The 21,719-nt window shown below is 47.0% G+C and overlaps 1 protein-coding gene across 3 annotated transcripts in view; it reads left to right on the top strand.

The window, feature by feature from the left end:
• MGLL (monoglyceride lipase) overlaps nucleotides 1–21,495 on the top strand; it is a 61,984-nt gene extending 40,489 nt beyond the window's left edge. For all 3 annotated transcript variants that reach the window (XM_059480177.1, XM_059480176.1, XM_059480178.1), the window contains exons 4-8: nucleotides 4,652–4,788; nucleotides 6,270–6,380; nucleotides 10,321–10,410; nucleotides 16,208–16,423; nucleotides 17,759–21,495. In XM_059480177.1, coding sequence (XP_059336160.1) covers nucleotides 4,652–4,788; nucleotides 6,270–6,380; nucleotides 10,321–10,410; nucleotides 16,208–16,423; nucleotides 17,759–17,884 — 680 coding nt within the window. In that variant the 3' untranslated portion in view covers nucleotides 17,885–21,495. The remainder of the gene's footprint in view (nucleotides 1–4,651; nucleotides 4,789–6,269; nucleotides 6,381–10,320; nucleotides 10,411–16,207; nucleotides 16,424–17,758) is intronic.
• Nucleotides 21,496–21,719: the final 224 nt, after the last annotated feature.

Raw genomic sequence — 21,719 nt, 5'->3', positions numbered from 1 at the left:
GAAAGTATTGATGGATCCTGAGGCAGGAGTCGAGTCAAGCCCTGCATTCCTCCTGATTGTTTCTACTATCAGCTGCCAGGGGAGAACATCTCATCCTACAAAGGTGGTGTTCTCACTGCAATAAAAATGGATCCAAACCATCCCCTTCCCCCAAAGCTGGAAACACCAAAATATCTGAAAGGCCAAGATACAAATTCTTCCTGAAAAATTACTGTTCCCTAGGCAGATTTCTCCTGTCCTTTTTGTTTTATGGCTTTTCCATAATAGATAGGGGGCAAAGGCTGAAAAAACAACATGGTGCATAATTTCTGCTTTCCCATGACTGTAAGCTTTAAGGAGCTGCCCTGAAATTGGTGAATTTACAGCACCATGGCTGAGCTCAACATTTGACCTGCATTCCCATCACCTCATTTTCCATAGCAAAATGTTCCTGCAGAAGGTCAGAGGGTCAATTCAGTCCTCAGCTGAGCACCCAGGGCCAGGCTCCACTTTTGTCAGGAGGGTTGAGCACTTGGAAAAAGAAATAAATATGCATGGTGTGTGGCTTCTGTAAAATTCAGTGTTTATAACAAAACCAGAGCAGGTATCAGAGGGTGGGCAGGGTGTGGGGACACTCACCATGCCCAGGGTGCCCCTGAGGTCTGAGGCACCCCACACTGAGCAGGCACAGGTACTGCCAAGCTCTCCTCTCTGCCTAATATTCTGCTTTACTGCATTTAAGGATGGATTTCTTCAGCTCTGATGGATTTATTCAGCTTGTCCCACAGCCCCAGCAAAAAAGCATCATGCTGGTGGAGATCCAGCCCAGGTCCCCTCATCAGGCTGAGTCTGCCCAGCAAGCCCAGAGCCCATTCCTTCAGGCAGTTCCCATCTGGCTTTCAATGAAGGGAAAGGAGTGTCAAGTTGGACTGGTTTTTATTTACATGTTTTTCAGGATATCTCCAATCTGAACAGGACGTAACCTTTCTTTGAGGCCTGTGAGCCAATGTCAGCTGAAGAGCCTGGCTGCTTTGGAGTGGTTTTCAAAAGCAAGCCCCACAGCATGAGAGAATGTGGGATTTGAGGAATGAAGGGACTTGTAGATGTATTTCCAGGGTCACAGGATCTGTTATGCTGGCAGAGTCATATTTACATGGCTATAACTGACTCCCCAGAGACCCTCAAATACTCCATCCCTGAACTCTCAGCTTTGTCTCCCTGGGCAGGCAGTCAGTATTATTTTATCCAGAGAGATGTGTAGTTCTGGAGGATCTATAATCATAGGTGGAACCACGCTCTGAAGTCATGCTCTCTGACAGGACTGACTGAATTGTTTGTTGTTCTTGACTCCAGGGGCAGAGCCACAGTCTGAGCATGCTCATGCTGAAAGATAGAGGGAAGAATTAAAAAACTGTGTGACATATTGGACCAGATGATCAAGCCTTTATTTGGATTTTGTTTGGGCAAAGTATGTTAATTTGCAGAGGTGTGTTTGGTTGGAAATGGATGCTTAAACCTCCTGATTCTAGATTTGCAACTTGAAAATATGTGGTTTGGATTCTCACTTTTAAAGGCTTGTGGAAAGGATGCCTGCAGTCAGGTCAGTACACACAACCTGAAATTATCACTGAGCCACTGCTCAAACACAGCACTAGCAGTGAACCACACAGGCTGGGTGTGAAGACAGATAGATGGGAAACAATTTAAAAGCTTTTGGGTGCTGTGGGGACGTGCACCAGCAGTCACAGCTCTGTGCACTGCACCTCACACTGCCCACAGCTGAAACCTGTGGGAATGCTGGGATGAGGAGCTCATGGAGCTGGTATTCTTGGACACTTCTCTGTTGTCAGCCTTGGTGTTGTGTCACTTGGGTGTGGAGCAGTCTCTGGTTAGTCCAAGTTGCTAGGGGAAGGTGGATCTACTCCTCTAGCACCCACTGTTTTGCCACTGGCATTGTGGAATCACTACAGCGGCTTAAATCCCAGCAAAACCCAAAGATAATAACTTTACATCAAGGATGAACATGACCTTTCATTCTTAATGGCTCTAAAGGCAAAAGATCAGAGAAAAACATGTCAATATTCCTGACTGTATCAATGTTTGGTTGTGCAAATATCTTTCATCTAATATAAGGGGTCTTAGTTCCTCACCCTGAAGTTTGTCAGCTGGGAAATTCAAACTTGCAATATACTCACTCACTGGGGGAACAAGTTTGGTTTCTTGGAGAGGAAGAACAGAAAATAGTAAAATAAAAGACCATGAGCTAGCAATGCCCCCTGGCTAACCTTGTGCAAGGGGCAGGGAGGGTTTTAAAGCAAAAATTTGCATGGCTTTCCTGTCCCACATGTGCAGACAAACTGCTGCTCAGGCTTTGTGCCATCTGAGTGGGGAACAGGAGTTTGGTATTTAAAACCCAGGGTTAAAAAGGGGGGTTCATTAAGTTATTAATAAAAAAATGGAAAAATTTGAAGAGGAATTTGTCACAGCATTGCACAGGTATTCCTTGGATTCCACAATCATTGCTTTGACTGTTACAAGCAGTGTCACTGTTATGTGGTAGGAGCAGGGGAAATTCTTCACACTAGAGCCAAGGAGGCTTTCCAGACCTCCCTCAGTCTCATCCAAAAATAGGCCAAGGGCTCCCAGTTCCAGAGCAGGAGTCATGGCCCACTGACAGCCTGGCCACGGGGGTTTGCTGTCTCTGCTTGCACAGCTGCCTGAGATGCAGAGAAGGAGAGACTGCAAGCAAGTGAGGCAGCACTGGAGAAAATAAAAAACTGAAGTGCAGAGCTCTGTTAGGGAAAATGTTCCTCTCTCTGGACTGTTCAACTCACATTAACCTGCTACATTTGGAGTTAAATAGTAGGCAGATAACACATTTGAGGACCATAAAGTGAGTGGACTGAATGTGTATAAAAAGTGTAATAACCTCACTTTCCATCTGTAATAAAAACCAGTTTAAAGTCAATAGTTCCTCTAGCCACACACATGGTTTCACTTCTGGAGATTATCATGACTTGTAATTTAATTTGCTCTTCGATTTGTTTCTGGCCACTGATCCATGGAGGATGCTTGCTGCACCATATTTTGGCAGGAATTGGAGTGTGTGCATGGAAAGCAGAACTGGTAAAATGTTATTTATAATTGATCAGCATGGTGTGTATGGGTTTTTATGGCAGCCAGGGTGGCTGATTGCAGCCTGCACTGCCAAAAGACCCAGCCATGGAGATCACCTGACAAAAAAACAAGTTTGGGGCTCAGTTTCTCCTAGATGGAGTGAATTTAGTCCAGATTTTTATTAGAAGTTCTGCCTAATTTGCAAGGTGATTTTTTTGGGTGGCTTACAAGAAAGTTGAGACCTACTGATTCCCACTGGTATGACCACTGCCAGCAGATGTGACTGACTACCTTTGTGGCTGTGTCAGTGGTGCTTTTCTTTGCTGATCACTGCAAGGGGAACCATCCAGCCTGTCAACAATTATCAGCTTCACCTCCTTTAACAAGCCATTGTCCCTTTGTGTCTATAAATGTGCCTCAGTGCCCACTGGAGAAGGCCTAAGCTGACACCCAGCAGGAGGGAGATGTTTAACACCCCCTATGCCCTGACCTACATGAGTGGGATGTGTTTTCCCCTTCACAATTTTCCTTAACAACCTGCATGGAACAGAAACAAGCAAAGGGCTGTTTCTAAGGGCAAATCCTATTTGTGATAGACAATAACATGCATGTGCGGTCAGGTAAGCATGCAAACTGCTTCCCCAAGGTGGGATTAATTTCAAGCCTTTGCAAGCTCAAAATTGCCTGGGGCTGTGTTGGTGGTGATGCTGGCTCCACCTCTGCCAGGGATGCCACTGTTCCCATGGCAACTCACCAGCTCCCATTTTAATCTTCCCCTTCCCTTCCATGAGGCAAGATAATTCCCAGACACGGAGCGAGGAAACAGTGTCCAGGTGTGGTACAGCTGGCATTAACACTCGTTTAGGAGGAGGATGCCACTGGATACTTGCCCACTGCAGGCTGCTGCAACCTCCATCACTTGACCCCTTACCTCACACAGAGCTTTCCAGCCCACCCAGCACTGCAGGGTATCATGCGAAAAAGCAGGACTGTGAAGTTTATGCTCATTCAGGCCCTGGAAAGGCTGTGTCCATGGTCCATTAAGTTTATAGCAACTGTATCTAGTCCAGAATCTTTCTGGTTTTGGCCAAGATGCTACACAGCAGTTACAGCTGTTCAGTGAGCCTCCAGACCCACGATCCCTGAGGCAAATCCCCATTTCCCAGGATGCAGTGACCCTGGGATCAGCAAGGCAAGACAGCCCTTCCCCACCTTGATGATGGAGGTTGCCAGAACTAAATTGTTTTGAAGAACAGATAGAAACATGGGGGAATAGAAGTCCAAATTTAAAGGCCCCTTGCAATCTCTTAACATTCTATGATTCTATGATGTTTTTTTAGAAGTCAGGTCATGGACAATATGTCACTTGACAGGTCTGTGCAGTTTCCTTTGCATTTCTGCAGCACTTTTTCTGTTGAGAGATGACTGCAGGAGAAGGTCAAGTTAGGACAGGAACAGTCCAACAGGTTTATTTCTGCCAGGTCCTTTCTTGACTGTACCCAGTGCTTCCAGTGACTTATCTGTGTGCTCTGTGTGCTCTGCTTCTCCCCTGCAGTTGGCCACGGGCAGAGCGAGGGTGATCGGATGGTTGTCTCGGATTTCCACGTCTTCATCAGGGACAGCTTGCAGCACATTGATCTCATGAAGAAGGAGCACCCCAAACTGCCTGTTCTCATCCTGGGGCACTCCATGGTAAGCACCATCCCCTACCCCTCACAGCAGCACCCAGGACATGTGTCACAGCCTGGTGGCACTCATGGGGATGGCAGGAAATAACTCCACAGCAGGAAAACAAAACTGCAAAGAACCTTCCCTTCCACTTCATTCACTGATTGATTTGCCAGCATGCTACAGCCCTGAGATCTGCCTTGAGTAAAGACAGTCCTTAACTTTCCACCCCCACCCATGGCCCTAATTAGCCATTTGCAAGGAGGAGCCTGCTTTCTAACATGACCATTCACTCCCGTGGCTGTGTGGTAAGGCTCACCAGCTCCCTGCAGCATCAGGTTTCCCCTTTTCTTTTAACCAGTAACCAGGAGGTTAAGCCCTCCAAGGCTTTGTGAGCAGCATGGGGATGAAGCATAAAAATACCCTGTAGCCTTATTCTGTTAAACAACCTAACAGGAAAATGTACCAGGGATTAAGGCTGCAAAAACAAAGGCACTGATTTGGTGAACAGATCTGAAGCCTGATTCTGACAGCACGGGCCAAATCCCTTTATTCAAGCTAACAGTATTCCCACTGATGTCATTGATCTGCCCTCCCTGCCTTCCCAGAGGAGATGAAAATGAATGAGTACTTTGGGATTCAGCCCATGCTCAGATAAAGAAGTGTTCTGGCATAAGAAGGCATGGCATGATCTGAAGGGCTCTCGTGCTCCAAAGCCACCGTGTAACAAGGAGCAATTTCCCAGTGAAGCCTTTGAGATCCTTGCTGCTGCTCCATTTAACAAGCCCCTGGTTCTCCAGAAGTGTGGAAGTTCACCAAATATTTCCCTTAGCAACTAATCCTCTGCAAACTTTCCCAAGCAAGCCCACGGGATCCCTTCCATCAGCACCCCTCGCCATCAGCCTGTCCTCGTGCAGGACGGCTCAGCCTGGCTCTCATTTAGCTCCAGACCATGGCTGGGTGTTTGCTGCCAGGCCCTTGTGGGACACTGAGGAGGAGAATATTTAATTCCCATTAATTAGTGAAGATTTCCACATGCCAGTGGCAGCACTGCTGTTGCCCAGGTTACCAGTGGCACAGCACGGAGCAAGCCCGGCTTCAGGGCACCTTCCCCATGCAGCACCAGACTGTCAGCCTGATAAAACTCAACTTATTTTTCAAGTCCCTCCTGAACTACCACTTCAGATATTTTCTTCCTCTCAGTGCTTTAAAGTAAGGAGGACACAAGACATCCTGGGGAGCTGATGGACATTGCATGGAGAGTTGAGTTGCGTGACGTGAGGGTTTGTAGCATGAGAACAGAAACCAGATCTCTTCTCCCCCACAAAGCCAGACACTTCCAGTCTCACTTCCACTCCTCCAGCTTCCCTTGCTGACCCCACTGCACTCTCAGTGGGGCAGAAGTAATTGCTTGCTTGGACTAAACCCCTTCCAGCAACAGGATTACTATACAAACAAGATGTTGGCACCTGTATTAAGCTGTGGGCTGTTATTTTGCATTGCAGGGGGGAGCCATCTCCATTCTGACAGCCAGTGAGCGGCCCAGCGAGTTTTCAGGCATGCTGTTGATCTCTCCTTTAGTGGTAGCCAGCCCAGAAGTCGCCACTCCCATCAAGGTAAGAGCAAACCATTGCACATGGTCACCTTGCTCTTCTGCACCAGGAAAAGTGTTAACACCTCTGGCCCTGAAATGCAAAACCCTCCTGGGATCTGTGCCACCCTGATGCCAGTCAATACTTTTCTTCTGAGAGCCTCCCCCATATTTCCACCTACTTTTCAGAGGGGAAGTGAATCCTGAACCTGTCCAGAAAAACCTGTTTAAGCAAGAGTTGGGTACTGGTGGTAGCAGACTGTGCTTTCTTCACCTCACCCCGTGGCAGCCCACACAATGCTGTCCTTTCCCTTCCTCTCCTACAGCTTTCTTCCTGACTCATGCAGAGTCTGGTATGGTTGCAACACAGGCTGCTGGCTAAGTCAGGCCAGGGTTATTTTTGGCATTTGGGGGATGACCAATTTCTGAACAGAACTAGAGCTCCTCAGTCCCAGAAATCCTTTATGAGCCTCAAAAGAGGCTCCCAGCTGAAGCATCAGTGCCCCAGCTGCATCCCATTTGGCCTGGTACCACGACTGGTTCTTGTCCAGACCATCTCTTTTGGTTTGCATTTTGGCTTTATCCCCCTCCCATCTCCATCTGCCCTCCAGAGCTGTTTCTGATCCACAGTTGCATTGCCCAGTTTGCCCTTCCCCAGGGAAGCTCTGCAAAGCAACTGAGCCTCAGTTCTCTCCTCCTTTTAGCATTCTAAAAAGAATAAACAGCAATCCTAAAAGAAGCTGCAAGCAAAGGCAAGCAGCAGCTAAACCAGCACGAGGACAGAGCCTCTCATTCCCACAGGACTCCTTCCTTTATGCTCTCTCCTTAGACACTTCTCCTAGGGCTAGCTTCTTGTTTTAATTTACTTCTAAGCTATTTCTCCTTTTTTTTTTTTTCCTCTGTGAGGAAGCAGACAGATTGCCTCAGCTTTCAGTATAATCCTGTCCCACTTTCTGCTGTAGCCAAAGCCATCTACAGACCTCACAAATCATTACAGGCACCAAAGGGTGCTCCCTAATTACCTCTTTTCCACTGAAAAAAAATGCATTAAGACCTCTAGCCTTAAGATGCAGAACCCTGCTGAGATCTGCACCACCTGGATGCCAGTCAATATTTTCCTTCTAAGTGCTTTCCCATAGTCCTAGCTAATTTTAAGAGTAGAAGTGAATCTTGAAGTAATCCAGCCCAAGTAAACTTATTTAAATAGTAGCCAGGATACCAAAGTCTGATTTTAGGAGGCTAGTTACTGATTCTTCATGTGAGGTTACATCTGGCATAAGTGTCCTGTGAGCACCAGTGGCCCTGCTTTTCTTATCTGGGAAAGCAAAAAAGAATAACTATTAAGAAAAAATAATAAACAGTCTGAATATGAAAGAGACTGTTATCATTTTCTTTCTAATCAAGAGAAATAGAGAACAATTTTTGTAGCTTTACCTTTTGCTGGATGCTAAACCCTTTCTGAACAAGGACTCACCAGGTCTGTGGGAACGGCATTACTGTAGTCTGGTTTGTTGCAGATCTGTACCAGGTGTTGCTTTATTTCTGTGTAAGAAATAAATGCAATGATGCATTACTTAGGTAGGAAATCCTATTCTCTAACTGGTGTATTTTGGAGGTTTTTATATGGTCTCTTTCCTAGAAAGTCTCTCACATGCAGTAGTACAAAAGCACAGTCAGTTTCTTTCTCTTTCAAATCTATTGCATCTCAACACTGATAAAAAATTAATTATTCCTGAAATAGCTCTGTTCTGTCACACTCAGTTGAAATAATTTTGGGAGTTGAAAAGGTATTTGCAAGAGGAAGGATTGAAAACAAGCAGAGTATTCCTGCATAAGCCACATTTTCCCATAAAGCTGTGTGGCTTTTTCCCTCTGAGAGTCAAAAAACATTTCATGGTGATTGTGCTTCTGAGGAACAAAGGCTTAGTTTTCCCTTGGAACTGGTACGACTTCTGAGCCCTGGGCCATTTCCCAAGGACCGCTGCATTCATCCCTTTGCTGGGGAAGTTTCCAGCTGAGCAAGAATTTACCTTGGCCTGAACAAATGAGGGCTCAAGACAACAATAACAGCGAGCCAGATGACACACTGGGTCCTTCAGACCCTCTCAGAAATACCTTCCCTGGCTGCTGAGCCAGCCCTGGCAGCAGTAGAGGCACAGCACGTTGCAGGCTCTGTGCAGGAAGATCAAATGCTGCTCTTTGCAGAAACTATTTCATCGGTGCCCTATAAATCCTGTGTCCTGATGGAAGCATCCAGTTGCAAATCCAGTTTTGTGAGAGGGATCTTGCTGCCTTCCCCCTTTTCTTCTCAAGTGACCTGGACAAAATTCAGCTCTGAGTCTTTGCAGTTTCAAAGGCTGCAGAGACAGGAGTCACAGATGCTGGCAAGGGGCAGAGCAGGGGTGAAAGAGCATCTCCCTCTACATTTCTGCTATTGAATGCTTTGAAATCAGGTGGGCAGGACATCCCCTTAGGAAATATTCCCTGGTGTTTAATCCTGTACTGACCCTCAGCCTATTGTTTAAGGACTCACTACACGATATTGTCTCTTTAGCTTTTGTGTTTTCACCTCTTGCTGATCTTTTGCTTTCTAACCTGACTGGACATCACGTTGCTCACTGTCTTCCAGTCTGAATCTGCACCCAGTAACACTGCAAAGGACTTTTCCTAAGGTGTAATCAAACGGAAAGAAAATGCTATATTGATTTTTATTGTTGTTGTTGTTGCTTTATTCCTTTATTCTGTTCAGTTTAGCAGAGATGATAATCATCAGGTTCAGAGTCATAATCCTGCCTAGGATACCTGAAGGTGCATAGCTTAAATCACCACTGCCTGGAGTTAACATGGAATGAGGGAAACCCCATTCCTTCTTGGATAATCATAAGCTCATACCTGCATTGTTGTGTAGTAAAACTTAACTTTGCTGGCACAATGTCGTAGCCAGTGAGGGACTCAAGGCAGTGACACTGGCTCCTGCTCGCGTCTTCCCCAAGGTACACACGTGTTACCAAACCTGCTGTGAGTCTTTACTGCTTTTCCCTCCTCAATGACTTTGACTTCAACCTTGTGTTATTCCCCTAATATCATAATTAATCTGTCATGTGTCATCTGTGATCCGAAGTGCCAGGGAGTACTTCAGAAATTATTAGGTATCTGCAGAAACAGAGGGCATAGGGACAGCCTACCTCCAAGTGTTAGCTGTGAACACCACAGCTCCACAAACCAGACCATTGAACACTCACTGTGCATTTTCTCACTTAAGCAGCGATCACTTAATTAAAGGCAGCTATCAAAGATCAGAGAACTCTGATATCAATGTGCTTGTAGTGCTATTGAAATAAAAGATGTTACCCTTTCTTCTAGCAGCAGTTTCCAGCCCGGGCTGCTCAGTGCTTTTGTGTGTGGTTCCCAGGAGATGTGTGAGCAATGGATTCCCTTAGCCAATGCATGCACACTTGGCTGTTGTTTATTTACAGGTCCCCTGGAGAATATGCTTATCAAAATGAGTGCAGCCTAGGCAACTGCTGCAAATGGCACCCAGCATCACTTATGCACTGCAGCCTGAGAGCAGAGCTGTGGCAGCAAGGAAAGGGCAGGAAAACACCGAAACCCAGCCCTCTAAGAGCTGGAAACGACCTTTTCCTATCAAAGCACTTAACTGAGGCCTTTCAGAAATTAACTGAAGAATGAGGAAAAGCCCCAGCACAATGAAGTTGTGCTGCTGCATGTGGACGGACAGCTGACGGCATTTCAGTCTAGCACACCCACTCCCTGCTCCCAGGAGCAGTTTAAACACTTTCCTCGTTAAGAGAAATGGTTTAAATATAGGACAGATCTTTCTCTAGAGTTAGTTGACAATTCTCAACTGTTTAACTCCTGTGCTGATTTCCATCATCTCAGGATTTGGGATTCTATGTTCCCTCTCGTCCTCTAACTGGCTCTTTGTTTCCTTTCCTCTCCCACAGGTTTTTGCAGCAAAAGTGCTCAACTTTGTGCTCCCAAACCTCTCACTGGGGTCCATAGATCCAAGTGCAATTTCCCGGAACAAGAAAGAGGTGAGAACCTTAATGCCATTTTAATTCACTGTATGGTTGGCATCTTGTCCCAGTCTTGCAATTTTTCTTTTAGAAAAATCCACAAATGTTTTGCTAAATCAGGAGGGCAGAATCTGTGCTGGTGCAGAAAGGTGACATATCTCTGAAGCCAGTGGAACTGGCTGCTCACAGAAGGCTGTGGGGAACCAGCTGCTCCCCCCTGCCTTGCACCCACAGCTGCCCTGGGTACCAGACATGGCAGAGAGCTACAGCTGCGGGGGGAAGCACGTGGGAGCCACATCTTTGTCTCTGCTGCACCACCACCACTCATGACAGCAGCACAACCCAGATCAGGTAGCAAACACACTGCTAAAGTCAACTTTTCCACCCCTGGTCCTTGCAGTGAAATCATGCAAAACCCTGCAGTCCTGGGGATTGGTTTTCCTGCTTCCAAACCAGGATCACATCATGCCAGATGCATTCAAGCAGAGGACAAGAGCATGCTTGAACCAAAGAACTTGTTCCAAGGTCTCCTGGACCACACTCTGACTCTGCTACAGCCTTTCCAAACAAATTATATCTCCATGCTGCACCCAAGAATAATACTTTAGGGAATTGAAGCAACTGTTGTAACAACACAGCTCCAGCCTCACCACTGTGAATGTGCATGGAACTGTCCTGGGTTGAGTTTTTACAGTGCCACAACAGCCTGGGACTGTCTCACTCCCACCCACTCCTGGTGATAACCATGTCAGCCTGTCCGTGCCATCCCTGCACAAACAGGTGTAGCTGCAACTGCTGCAACACCACCAAATGAGGGTTTTTCTTTCTCACCACTGCGGGAGGAGTGAAAGGAGATAATCACAAACCATGTCATTATTAAAAGTGAATGAAGGTGCTTAGGCTAGACCCAGAACTTGGTGCATTTCAGAAAGCACCATATTTTCTTGAATTATAGGAAATGGCACTCAAGGGTGTCTCAAGAGCTTTGCTGGTGCAAAGTGGTGACTTGTTCCTGTGCTCCCATGCTCACATCTCACTGGCAGATGCTGTAATTTTCCCTGCTGTTCATGCAATGGTTCATACTTTAACTAGGAATTAATAAATTGCCTTTCTCTGAGAGGGCAGCTTGACCAGCATTAGAATTGAAGCTGAAAGGATCAGGGGCAAAGACAGTGCCAGCACCTGTGTGAGTGCATTTGGCCTCAGCATATCCCACATCTTTGGCTCACCTATTCAGAAAACTGGAAAGCAAAGAGTTTCCCAGAATAGCCTCAAGGCTCAGGGTTGTTTCTTGGCACTGCCAGAGGGGTTTTTGTTCCAATGACTTTCAGTTCACTTATCCTTGAATAGAGCATAAGATTTCACTGTGTTGGAGGTGGAAAGATCCAAGGAGCTGAGGAAAAGAAGACAGGACCAGTGTGGAGTGAGATCATGTGCATCCGCTGATGCACCATGTGACATATGCTCCAAAGCACCAGATGAGGCTGCACAAAATCTATGCCTGGGAAGAAGGCTGAACTCCAATCTAGCTGTAGAAACCTGTTCCTAATTGCATTCAGCTGCCATAACTCGTTGCATATAATTCAGAGAAAAGGTTTCAACTAGACAATCGATTCTCTAAAATGGCACAGAGCAAAGTTTTCACATCTACATTTGTATTTAGAGGATAAAAGCAATCAGTGCTTTGGAGGGGAGAGGGATTGGAGAGCTTTATTCCCTACCTGAAGAGTGAGCATGTCTGTGACTTGTGGGTCTTTACCTGCCTCTGCTCTGATTTGTTATGTGACTCCTGAACTCTGCTGCAGCTGCATTTAAAGGATGTTTTCAATTTAAAACATTTAAAGATATTTTAAATACACTTCCAAGAGCTGGAAGATGCAACTGCTGCACTCGATAGCTTTGTAGGAGAAAAGTGATGATGTAGGAACATCCTGAATAATAATAATGCATTTAGGGAAGTGTCAGAGAGCTCCTGAAATTGGCACACAGCATTGACTGAGCACTTCCGTGTTGTGGTGATGGTAGGAGTCACCACAGCAACCACTGGACATAGTTTATCATAATTGCAATTGTGTTGTCTTTCTAACCACGTATTTGCTGCTGCTTGGTCTGTTCTGTGATGCTTCAAGTCTCTAAAGGTTCCTTGGAGCGTTGTTTTGCTCTGCCCTCTCCCTCTCCATGGAGCAAGGGGAGAGCCTTTTGCAGTGGATAAAGGTGTAGCTGTGCTTCATCAGAGCCTGCCCATAATGGAGATGTTTTCCAAATGAGACTCCCTGTGTGCTGTGCTGCCTTCTCACCTGCCCCTGAGCACACAGCTGACAGAGCAGCTGGGGTAGTGATGTAAAGCACTTTCCTGACCCCCTTCAGACACCAGGATTTGAGGGCCCAGGCACTTACTGAAGACGAGACAGCATTTTGGTTCTCTGCCTGCCTCTAAGCACACCCCACCCTCCTTTTGAATTCAAGACACTCAGATTTAAAGCACACAATGTGCTGGAAACATCCATTATTTATATCTTACACATACTCTCCTGCCAGACCAGCTTTCTATTCACTAGAAATATTTTTGGGACAACATCCAAGAATTTCCTAATGAGTTTGTGTTCCCAGAAAGCTGTCTTCAGGCTATGGGGACTGAAATATGGAATGATGCAGAGATGTTTGTTTGATGTTTGCTGTACCAAACACAAGAGAGGAAAAAGAGAGCAAGAAGCAACCTTAAAAACCAGTCCTGTTATTCCAAAGAGGAATGACATCACAGTGACAGGAGCCTCTTTACCCCTGTAATCTTTGTTAGCTGCTGTTGATTTAGTGGAATGGTCCCCCTGGTTCAAGCCTTGTTCCTGCCAAGTCCACATGGGATGGGGCTGCAAGAGGAGATGCAGACCTCTAAACAGGTCAATGCAGTGCAGCAACCTGAGGGTTGCTTCTGTATTGGAATTACATAAAGATAAAAACAGCTGTTGTGAGGGACCCTGGAGAGCCTTTGCCTGGCAGTGTCTGGAGCAGTCACAGGCTCTCCTGGGATCACCTTCTGTTCTTGCCCCTATCTCAGAGCTTGGTGCAGCAATGACAGTTCTGGGCCTGCAGGGTTTGCAGATTGTAGCCTGCAAAACATGAAGCCCATTCCCTTCTTTCCTCCCTCCCCAGAGAGCTGCTGCTTGGCACTCACCCCATCACTGAGCATTACTCTGACAGGGATTCCTGTTCACTGACTATGAACAGGATACTGCCCCTGCATTCCTGATCATTTTGGGCTGGGACTGGATTTGGTCTTTTTTTTTTCTGCTGCCATCCACTACAAAAAATATTTGTTGGCTGCTCAGTAGCTAAAAAATCCCCATTCTTTCAGACACCAAGAGAAAGAAGAAACCCTTCAGGTTATTCTTGTAGCATTTATGGGGCTGGGGACGAGGTCAGCTCACATGAATTCATCAACACTCTTTTACTCCATGGGAAGGGACCTTCTGTCAGTCCATCCACCTATCCCTCCTGAATCCCTGCTGCAAAATCTCTTATTTATTACACTCAATTAAAAAAATCCAACCAAAAAAACCCACCAAACTAAAAAATATTAAAACCATTTCAAAACTCTGTTGCTTTAGCACAGCACTGTGACATAGGTCCAGATTAGGTTGAAGCCAGTTGCTAAGTAGCCAATGCACACTTTTTTTGCTCAAAAAGCTAATGAGGGTCCCCATGTTTGGCTGAGCATACCAGGGTGGACCCAGCTGTCAACAGGAGAGTGAGCTGCACCCCACCAGGCCCTTGGTGTTCTGAAAGTCAAAGCTGAACTTCTTCCATGAGCACATTCCCAAGGGAACAATTTCTTCTAAACACAGGCAGCTTCTTGCCCTGCTTGAAAGACTTTGGAGAGCAGAGAAGGTGCAGCTGAAGAGTGCAGGGGATAAAAGATGCAGATGGAGATTTCTGCACCAACAAGCTGGTTGGGCACTGGGATGGTCCATGCAGAGCCAAAAGGGCTGTGAGCTGTTCAGTCTCTGCTTCCCAGGGCCATTAGCAGGAGCAGAGGATGCTTACCATGTCCCAGTGTCTTAACCACAGTCTCATCTTTACAGTTGCCTCTTACAAGCAGTTTTCCAGACCTTCAGCAAGCACATACTTCTTTGAAAGGGAGATGCTGTGTGTAATATCCTAATATGATGAGCTGTGATGATTATCTTTGTCTCCCTGCCAAAAATTACCCCTCACTTCAGAGCAGACATAATCTTGCAGAGACCAAAATACAACAATAGCCTTAATCAAATCCTAGAAACATCCACCACTTCCAAGGATCCCTAAGTGAGTTCTCTGACTTGAATTTTTTCAGTCCAACACAAAGTGGAGTGGCTGTACAGCTGACCCTCCCTGGACCATCCTCAGTACTCTGGGCTGGGTCTGAGGGGTGTCAGCCACTGACAGTCCCAAATTTCCCCCCACATCTTTCTCTTGCTGCATGTAGGGATAGGAGCCATGGAATCAAGCAGTGGGACATTGTGGGGACTGGAAGTAAGAAAGTGATGGGGAAAGACTTGGGAGCACCAGAGTGCCACTGCCACCTACATTTTCGGTGTTTTGTGCTCCAGGTCATTGGAGATGACAACAGGAGAAACTGCCTTCAAACCCTCTGGCAAGTGAATGCATCCAGGTGGATGCATTCCCACCATGCATTCCCACCATCCCCACCATGTTCTGCCACCCTTAGAATCTCATCTCACAGGGAACTGAAGACAGAATTCACCCCAAAACCTTTCTGTCCTACAGTGCCTGCCTGTGCTACCCCTACCTTAGCCCCTACAAATGGCTAAGTGTCCTTGGGTGGCCTTTGGGTCACCTCTCACCCATGGTCCCCTCAGGGCAGGCACAGGCAGAAGCAAAAGCACCTCAAGTTAAAGCCTTCAAGGTAGAATTTGAACAGACCTCAGTGCCTGTGAGGAGAGGAGGAGACTGTTTTCAGCTAACCTATAAATAACCATCATTTCTATAAACATCTGCCAGGGTTGGGAGAAAGTGGAGGCTGTGCCAGAGACCAGCCCATAATCAAAGCATTCTGGCAAATATTGCAATAGTGGGGTCTGTGTGGGCCGTCTCCACATACAGTATACAAAATATTTACTGTAGATTTGCCTGCTGCAGTAACTACTCCTTCCTAGCAACTTTCTGTACCAGCACTTGAGCATTTTTATCCCCTCACAATCTGGCTAAGCAAGTTGTTGACTGCTTTTTTTTGCCTACCACCTAATGCCATCATTTGCTGCCTTGTCTGTCACGCTTTGCAGCCAGAGATGAACCCTTGGCTTTGCAGTCACCTCTGTCATCTGTCTGGAGGTGTAGGTCGTGGTCACCACCCCCAGACAGCGAAAGAGAACATTTGAGCCCTCAGCAGACTCAATTGGCCTGGAGAACATTAGCTTTCAAATAAAACATTTTGAAGAAGAGATATCTCTGTAGAAGAGATATCACATTGGAATGACAGAAGGGCACAGCAGAGGAGAAGAATGCAGGCAGGAGTCCCTGTGGGAATGGTCTTTGTCCAGCACTGGTTGTTTCCCTGCAGGAGCTCCTGTCAAAGAGCTCTGGCTTGAATATTTTCTAGTGATGTAATAGAGAAACATGCAGCAAAGAGCATGTCAGGTTGTGTGAGTGATGCTGGTAAATCACAGTACCTCACCCTTGACTCTGATGGCCGGATGTCCTGAGAGAGTGGGGAATGACCGTGCAAGCCAAGGGAAGACTCTTCACTGCCAGCCTGACCTGCTTTCTCTCATATGCATGAAATACTGCTAATCTCAAACCACCTCTGTCTCCCTGCCAGATGGAGTCGTACACATCTGATCCCTTGGTGTACCACGGCGGCATGAAGGTGTCCTTTGTCATCCAGCTGATGAACGCCATCGCCAGAATCGAGCGCGCGCTGCCCAAGCTGACCCTGCCCATCCTGGTGCTACACGGCTCCTCCGACAAGCTCTGCGACATCAGGGGCTCCTACCTGCTCATGGACACCGTGCCGAGCCAGGACAAAACACTCAAGGTCATCCTGCTTTCTTGGTGGTTGGGAGATTGTGGTGTCAGTGAGCATGAGTGGCTGTGAGGGGTGGGAGCTGCTGGCCTCCAGAGAGATGGAGGCAAACAGAGCTGGTGCATGGGGGAGGCTGGGCAGGTGACAGCCCCTTTAACCAGCCCAAGCTCAGCCCTCCCTGGGCTCAGTGTGGTGGCCTTTCACCAGCTACAGCCTGCCTGGGGGCAGGGGACGGTGGCTGCATGCCTAGAGGGTGTCTTGGACATGAAGCATATAATTATCCAACCCAAACCTCTGTCATTCGTATCAATAAATCCCCCCTCTAGCAAGCCACCCGTCGGTGCAAGCACTACCCCTGAACCTGAACTTAAGCATCTTTGACCAATTTTCAGCCCATCCTTCCTAGGAATCCCACTGATCCTCATCTCAATAGCATTCCCAGCTCTCCTACTAACATCCCTAGACAATCGATGAATTGCTAACCGACTCTCAACCCTCCAACTATGATTTATTAATCTAGTTACAAAACAACTAATAATGCCCCTGGACAAAAAGGGACACAAATGAGCCCTAATTTTAACATCCCTCATAATCTTCCTCCTACTCATTAACCTTCTAGAGCTACCCTACACATTCACCCCAACCACCCAACTATCTATAAACCTGGCCCTAGCCTTCCCTCTTGGTGTGGAAGTAGAGCAAGTGTCTGAGCAGGTAAAGCATTGACCCAAAAAGCTCTTCTGAACAGTGCCAACTGTGTGAGCACCAGCCTTACCTCATGTCCCAGCGTGTAAAGGTGCAGGAAGGTCTTTCCAAAATGCTGGACAACAAAAGCCACTTCACATCTGCTCATTTCAAGAGAACCACAGCTGATTAACCAATTGTTAGCACATGAATAAACCTGAAAGAAAAGGGAGGGAGACCAAGGGAAAGCTTTTGTCATAGGAAAAATAACTGGATAGTCTGAGCATAAAAGGAGTAAAATTGCACAAGGCATGATGGGAACATCCCCCATTGTCCTTTACATTCCAAGGGCATGATAAGTATTTCCTCCTCCCTAGTGGAAAGGGGCTGGGACATGCATTATGTTCCTAAAGGGCAGCAGGGTGCTCTGGTACCCACAGATGTCAGGCAGGCAGCAATGTCAACACCTTCCTGCTTGTTGAGGGCCAGCACCACCAGTGGCATCTCCTTGATTTCATAAACTGCTGCATCTTGGAAAAAACCTGACAAGTGGTGGGCAGGAGGTGTTGGACCTGTGGGTGTTGATGAGAGGGGACTGAAGGCTGTTTTGTTCATGCAGATTTATTTTTTTCTGTGCTGATCTGTACTTCTCCCCGGTTGCAGGTGTATGAGGAAGCCTATCATGCCCTCCACAAAGAGCTGCCTGAGGTCTCTACCTCTGTCTTCACAGAAATACTGACATGGATTGGCCAGAAGGTCTCAGCAGCTGGGGAAACCAGCCATACTTAAGAGCAATCACATTTGCAGCTCTTACTGGGGTTTTCTAGGAATAGATGTTTTTCTTACTAGAAATCTCTTGGGAAAAGATCTAACATGGAGGGATTCTTGGAATATTTTATCACACACAGCTTAAGGGAGGGTGGGGGGAGAGGCACAGGGTGGGGCATTATTTGCTGATGTAAATGGCCACTGCCCTAATCTGGAGAAGAGTTGATAGCTGTGGGGTGCCCCCCACCCACCAAACTTTCTCCACAGCTTCCCCTTCTCTGCTTTCGCTGTGGTGACTGGGGTGTGTTTATACTGCAATAATTATTGGTATGTAAAAGAAATCAGTATCTTCCACTTCACGGTTTTGATGCCAGGTGCGTCCCTTGTCCCCACCATCCAGCACCTTAAAAAACCCTGGTCCCTGAGAGGAGAGCACTAACAAAGGTGCTGGGTGATGAGGAGAGGCTGAAGATGGAGCTGACAGCTCCCTGAAGGTGAAAGGCTGATTTTCAAGATCAGACCCCTTTGGATACTACCTTTTTAATCAGACCAGGCCAGGGGATAGAGATGCCTCCCCCACCACCCTGCACATCCTCTGCGAGTTTGCACTTGGGGAAAGCATGTTGAACAGTGCTTTGATTTTCATCATCCAGGCAGGATCCCAGAGGGAAGAGCAGGAATGTGGATTCAAACCCACTTAGCACATTCAATTCCCCTGCTTTTCCCCATGTCAAACCCCATCTCCTCTGCAAGATTAACTATTCTGTAAATATCCCTAGGGTCAGGGGTTTTTTCCTTCTCTCTTCTTTTTTTTTTTTTTAACTTTCCTTTCTTTTTTCCTTTTGGAATTAATCACTTGTGCTACTGAAAATGAAAAAGCAAAGTCAAAGTTATAAGAGAATATAGTAATATAATATATGATATAGAGGTGGCTGGAAGCTGGGAAAGAAATGGGAGGAGAGCAAAGGAGGAGTTAATCATTCCTTCTCTTGGCAAGGAACAATGTTGTCCTACCAGGATCCGGTCCTTTCACCATAACTTTACAGTCATAATCTGTTGTTTTCCTTCATCAGTTGGAAAATGTCCTGAAAATAATGCTAAAGAGAAGTGCAGAGCATCTGGTGGCTGGGGAGTAGCAGTGGGTGTCCTCATGGTCCACTGGTTTAGCAGGAGCCCCCACAGCATGAGCAGAGATCCTGTCCAAGGCCATCCCAGCCTCCTCCCAGTCAGCACTGGGGTGGATCACTGAGCTCAGCCCTTCAGGACATGTGGGGACTGAAGGCAGAGTGAGGAGTAAGATCATCCATCCCTCCATCCCTCCCACCTGTACCTTGTGCACTGGGCATCCACAGACCCTGCTGAACGAGCTGCTCTGGAGGAGCCTGTGGACAGGTAAGGCAAATTCTTGAGCTGCCTGAGTCTCTGCTAGCAGCAGGGTGGGAGGAGAGAGTTTAGACCCTGGATGAGAGCAGAGCCATTGTACTGGCACAGTGAAAGCTGCACAGTGATGGCAGAGTGACTGTGCAGGCCGATTTCTCCAGCGTGATGGCCTCAGCATGAATATACTTGGCACTATCCAAAGGGAAGGGGCTTAACCTGCACCTCTCCCTCTGCTTTTGCAGAAGAGAATGCAAATGTTGCACTATGAGAGAGTGGGGCATCTGACCCAGGGACACACCAGCCCTTACTGCCTTCCCTGGCAGCAGCAAGAAGCACCAAGCACTGTGCCTTGAGCTGCTGTCCCCAGGGCTGGATCCCTCCTTTGACAGTCAGGGGATCACCCACCTCTTCTCCCTTTGGAAGCAGTTCTAGCAAGGTTCAGGAAAGGACCTCTGTGCAATAACAGTCAGAATCAGGGCTCAGTCCCATTCAGTCCCAGCAGCACGGATGGATGAAAGACGTGTGGATGCAGGTTGTATCCTTGTAGTTGCCCTAAGGGGCCCAAGTCAGGGAAGCTCTTTTATACAGGTTGATCCAGGCACTTTGGCATTTGTATTTTCTTGCCTCTAAAGAGAGGAAAGAGCTGTAGTTCTCCCAGCAAGGTTAGCTTTTAATTGAAATATTATTCCAGTGCAATCAGCTGTTCTCAGCAGCCCCTGCGAAACCTCTGGTGACACTTACTCTGGGAAGGAGCAATGAGCAGGGCACCTGCTTTCCATCTTCCAGCAGCCTGGCTTGAGGCAACTTCTGCTGCCTGAGCAAGCTCCCTCCTGGCCAGATGCTGCTGGAGAAAGACTGCAAGAAGAGAAACACTCCAGCAGTGATAAATCTCACCTGCTCCGTCAGCTGGAAGGGAAACAAGTGGGTGTGATCCAGAGGTGACAGACGTTGCGGGGGTAGTAGCAAGATGATGATTTAAGGATAGGATTTTTGAAAGCACTTTTCTTGAGGAAGTCAGGAGGAGTAAATCAATGCCCACAATTTTTACATCCCTTCCAAAGTGACAAGCACTTTGCAGGAGGGGAGAGGGAAGTGATCCTTCAGCAGAAGGGTCAGAGCCCCTCTGCTCCCTCCAACCTGGCTTCAGGCAGAGGAACGTTCATTGTCAGTGCCTTTGCTAAAACGTGTCCTTTCACCCAAGAAACATCTGCAGCTGAACAGAAATAAAGGGAAACCAATTACATTGATCTGGGGAAGACTTGTCTTTCGTCTATAGCTCAACTCAGCAGTGGCACACAGCCTGGGGAGGCTGTTTGAAAAAAGGTTTACACACAAAACCTACAAAGAACAGCAACAACAACAACAAAAAAAAGCCAAATGACCCCAAAGCCATGGCAGCAGGTATTGCCACCCTCAGCCAGTTTTCTGAAGAGTTACCTTCTGAGCAATTAACACAGGGAAACCTATCCAGAAGAAGCTGACACTGCCTGTGCTGACCCCACAGACCCCAGGCTGGCTGCTGAGCAGAGGGGCCACAGCCCCTTGGCAGGTGGGGAAATGAGTGCAGAGGGAAGGAGCCAGGAACAAACCAGCCTGGGCCAGGTGAGACAGCAATCTGCACATTCCAGCTCTCTCTGCTGTTGCTGATCCCTTTCCCTGCCTGTAAGCTCCTTTATACTGACCTAGTTAGGTTTCACCAAGCCCCGGAGGAATTCTTCCTTGGCTGACCAGATTAGCAATGAGCAGAGCAGCTGCTGAGGGAAATGTAATTACACTGTTTCCAGCTAGCAGGTACCACTTGCAGGGAGCACAGCCAGCCTTATGAAAGTTGCTGTGCAGAGCTGCACCAGAGTCTGCTCTGCCTTGGAGAACAGGTGGCACCCGTGACTGAGCAATAGCAACGTGTAACTACTGTATATCTCACCACCTGTAGCACTGAGAGGCCATTTCCCACTGCCTAACCCACCCTGTTTTCTATTTAGCCTATCCTTTTTATACCACTCACCTTAGCACACTGCCAGCACAAACCCCTTGGGATCACGTTTCCTTTTACAAGTAATTCCTGAGGTTGTCTCTCTTGTTCTGTTGTGTTCCAGTTCAATAAAATACATTATATATATATATATATATACATATATAAAAAACATATATACATACACATGTATTTTCAGTGGAAAAACCATATACAAGTTTAGGATTCTTAAAGGAATACAATGTATATTGCAACTAATAATAAAGTTATGTTTTCTGAACAGAGTGTGTCTGAGGGTGTCATTGGTGACCACTCCAAAGTGCTTCCCACAGCCCAGATCAAACAGCAGTGTGGAGCTGTTGGAGGACAGGCAGTACCAGGCAAACTCAGCCTGCTTCAGCAGCTGGCTCCCATGCTTTTAGAAACCCATTACAAATGTGGTGTTGGTCCTGAACTAAACCCAGTTCCAACAGGAAGCATCTGCACTGTGGCCAGAGTAACTGC

The sequence above is a fragment of the Ammospiza nelsoni genome, chromosome 11 (genome assembly GCF_027579445.1).
Source record: "Ammospiza nelsoni isolate bAmmNel1 chromosome 11, bAmmNel1.pri, whole genome shotgun sequence".
NCBI classification, from domain to species: Eukaryota; Metazoa; Chordata; class Aves; order Passeriformes; family Passerellidae; genus Ammospiza; species Ammospiza nelsoni.
The sequence above is the reverse complement of the archived record's forward strand: the minus strand, read 5'-3'. Positions and strand labels throughout refer to the sequence as shown.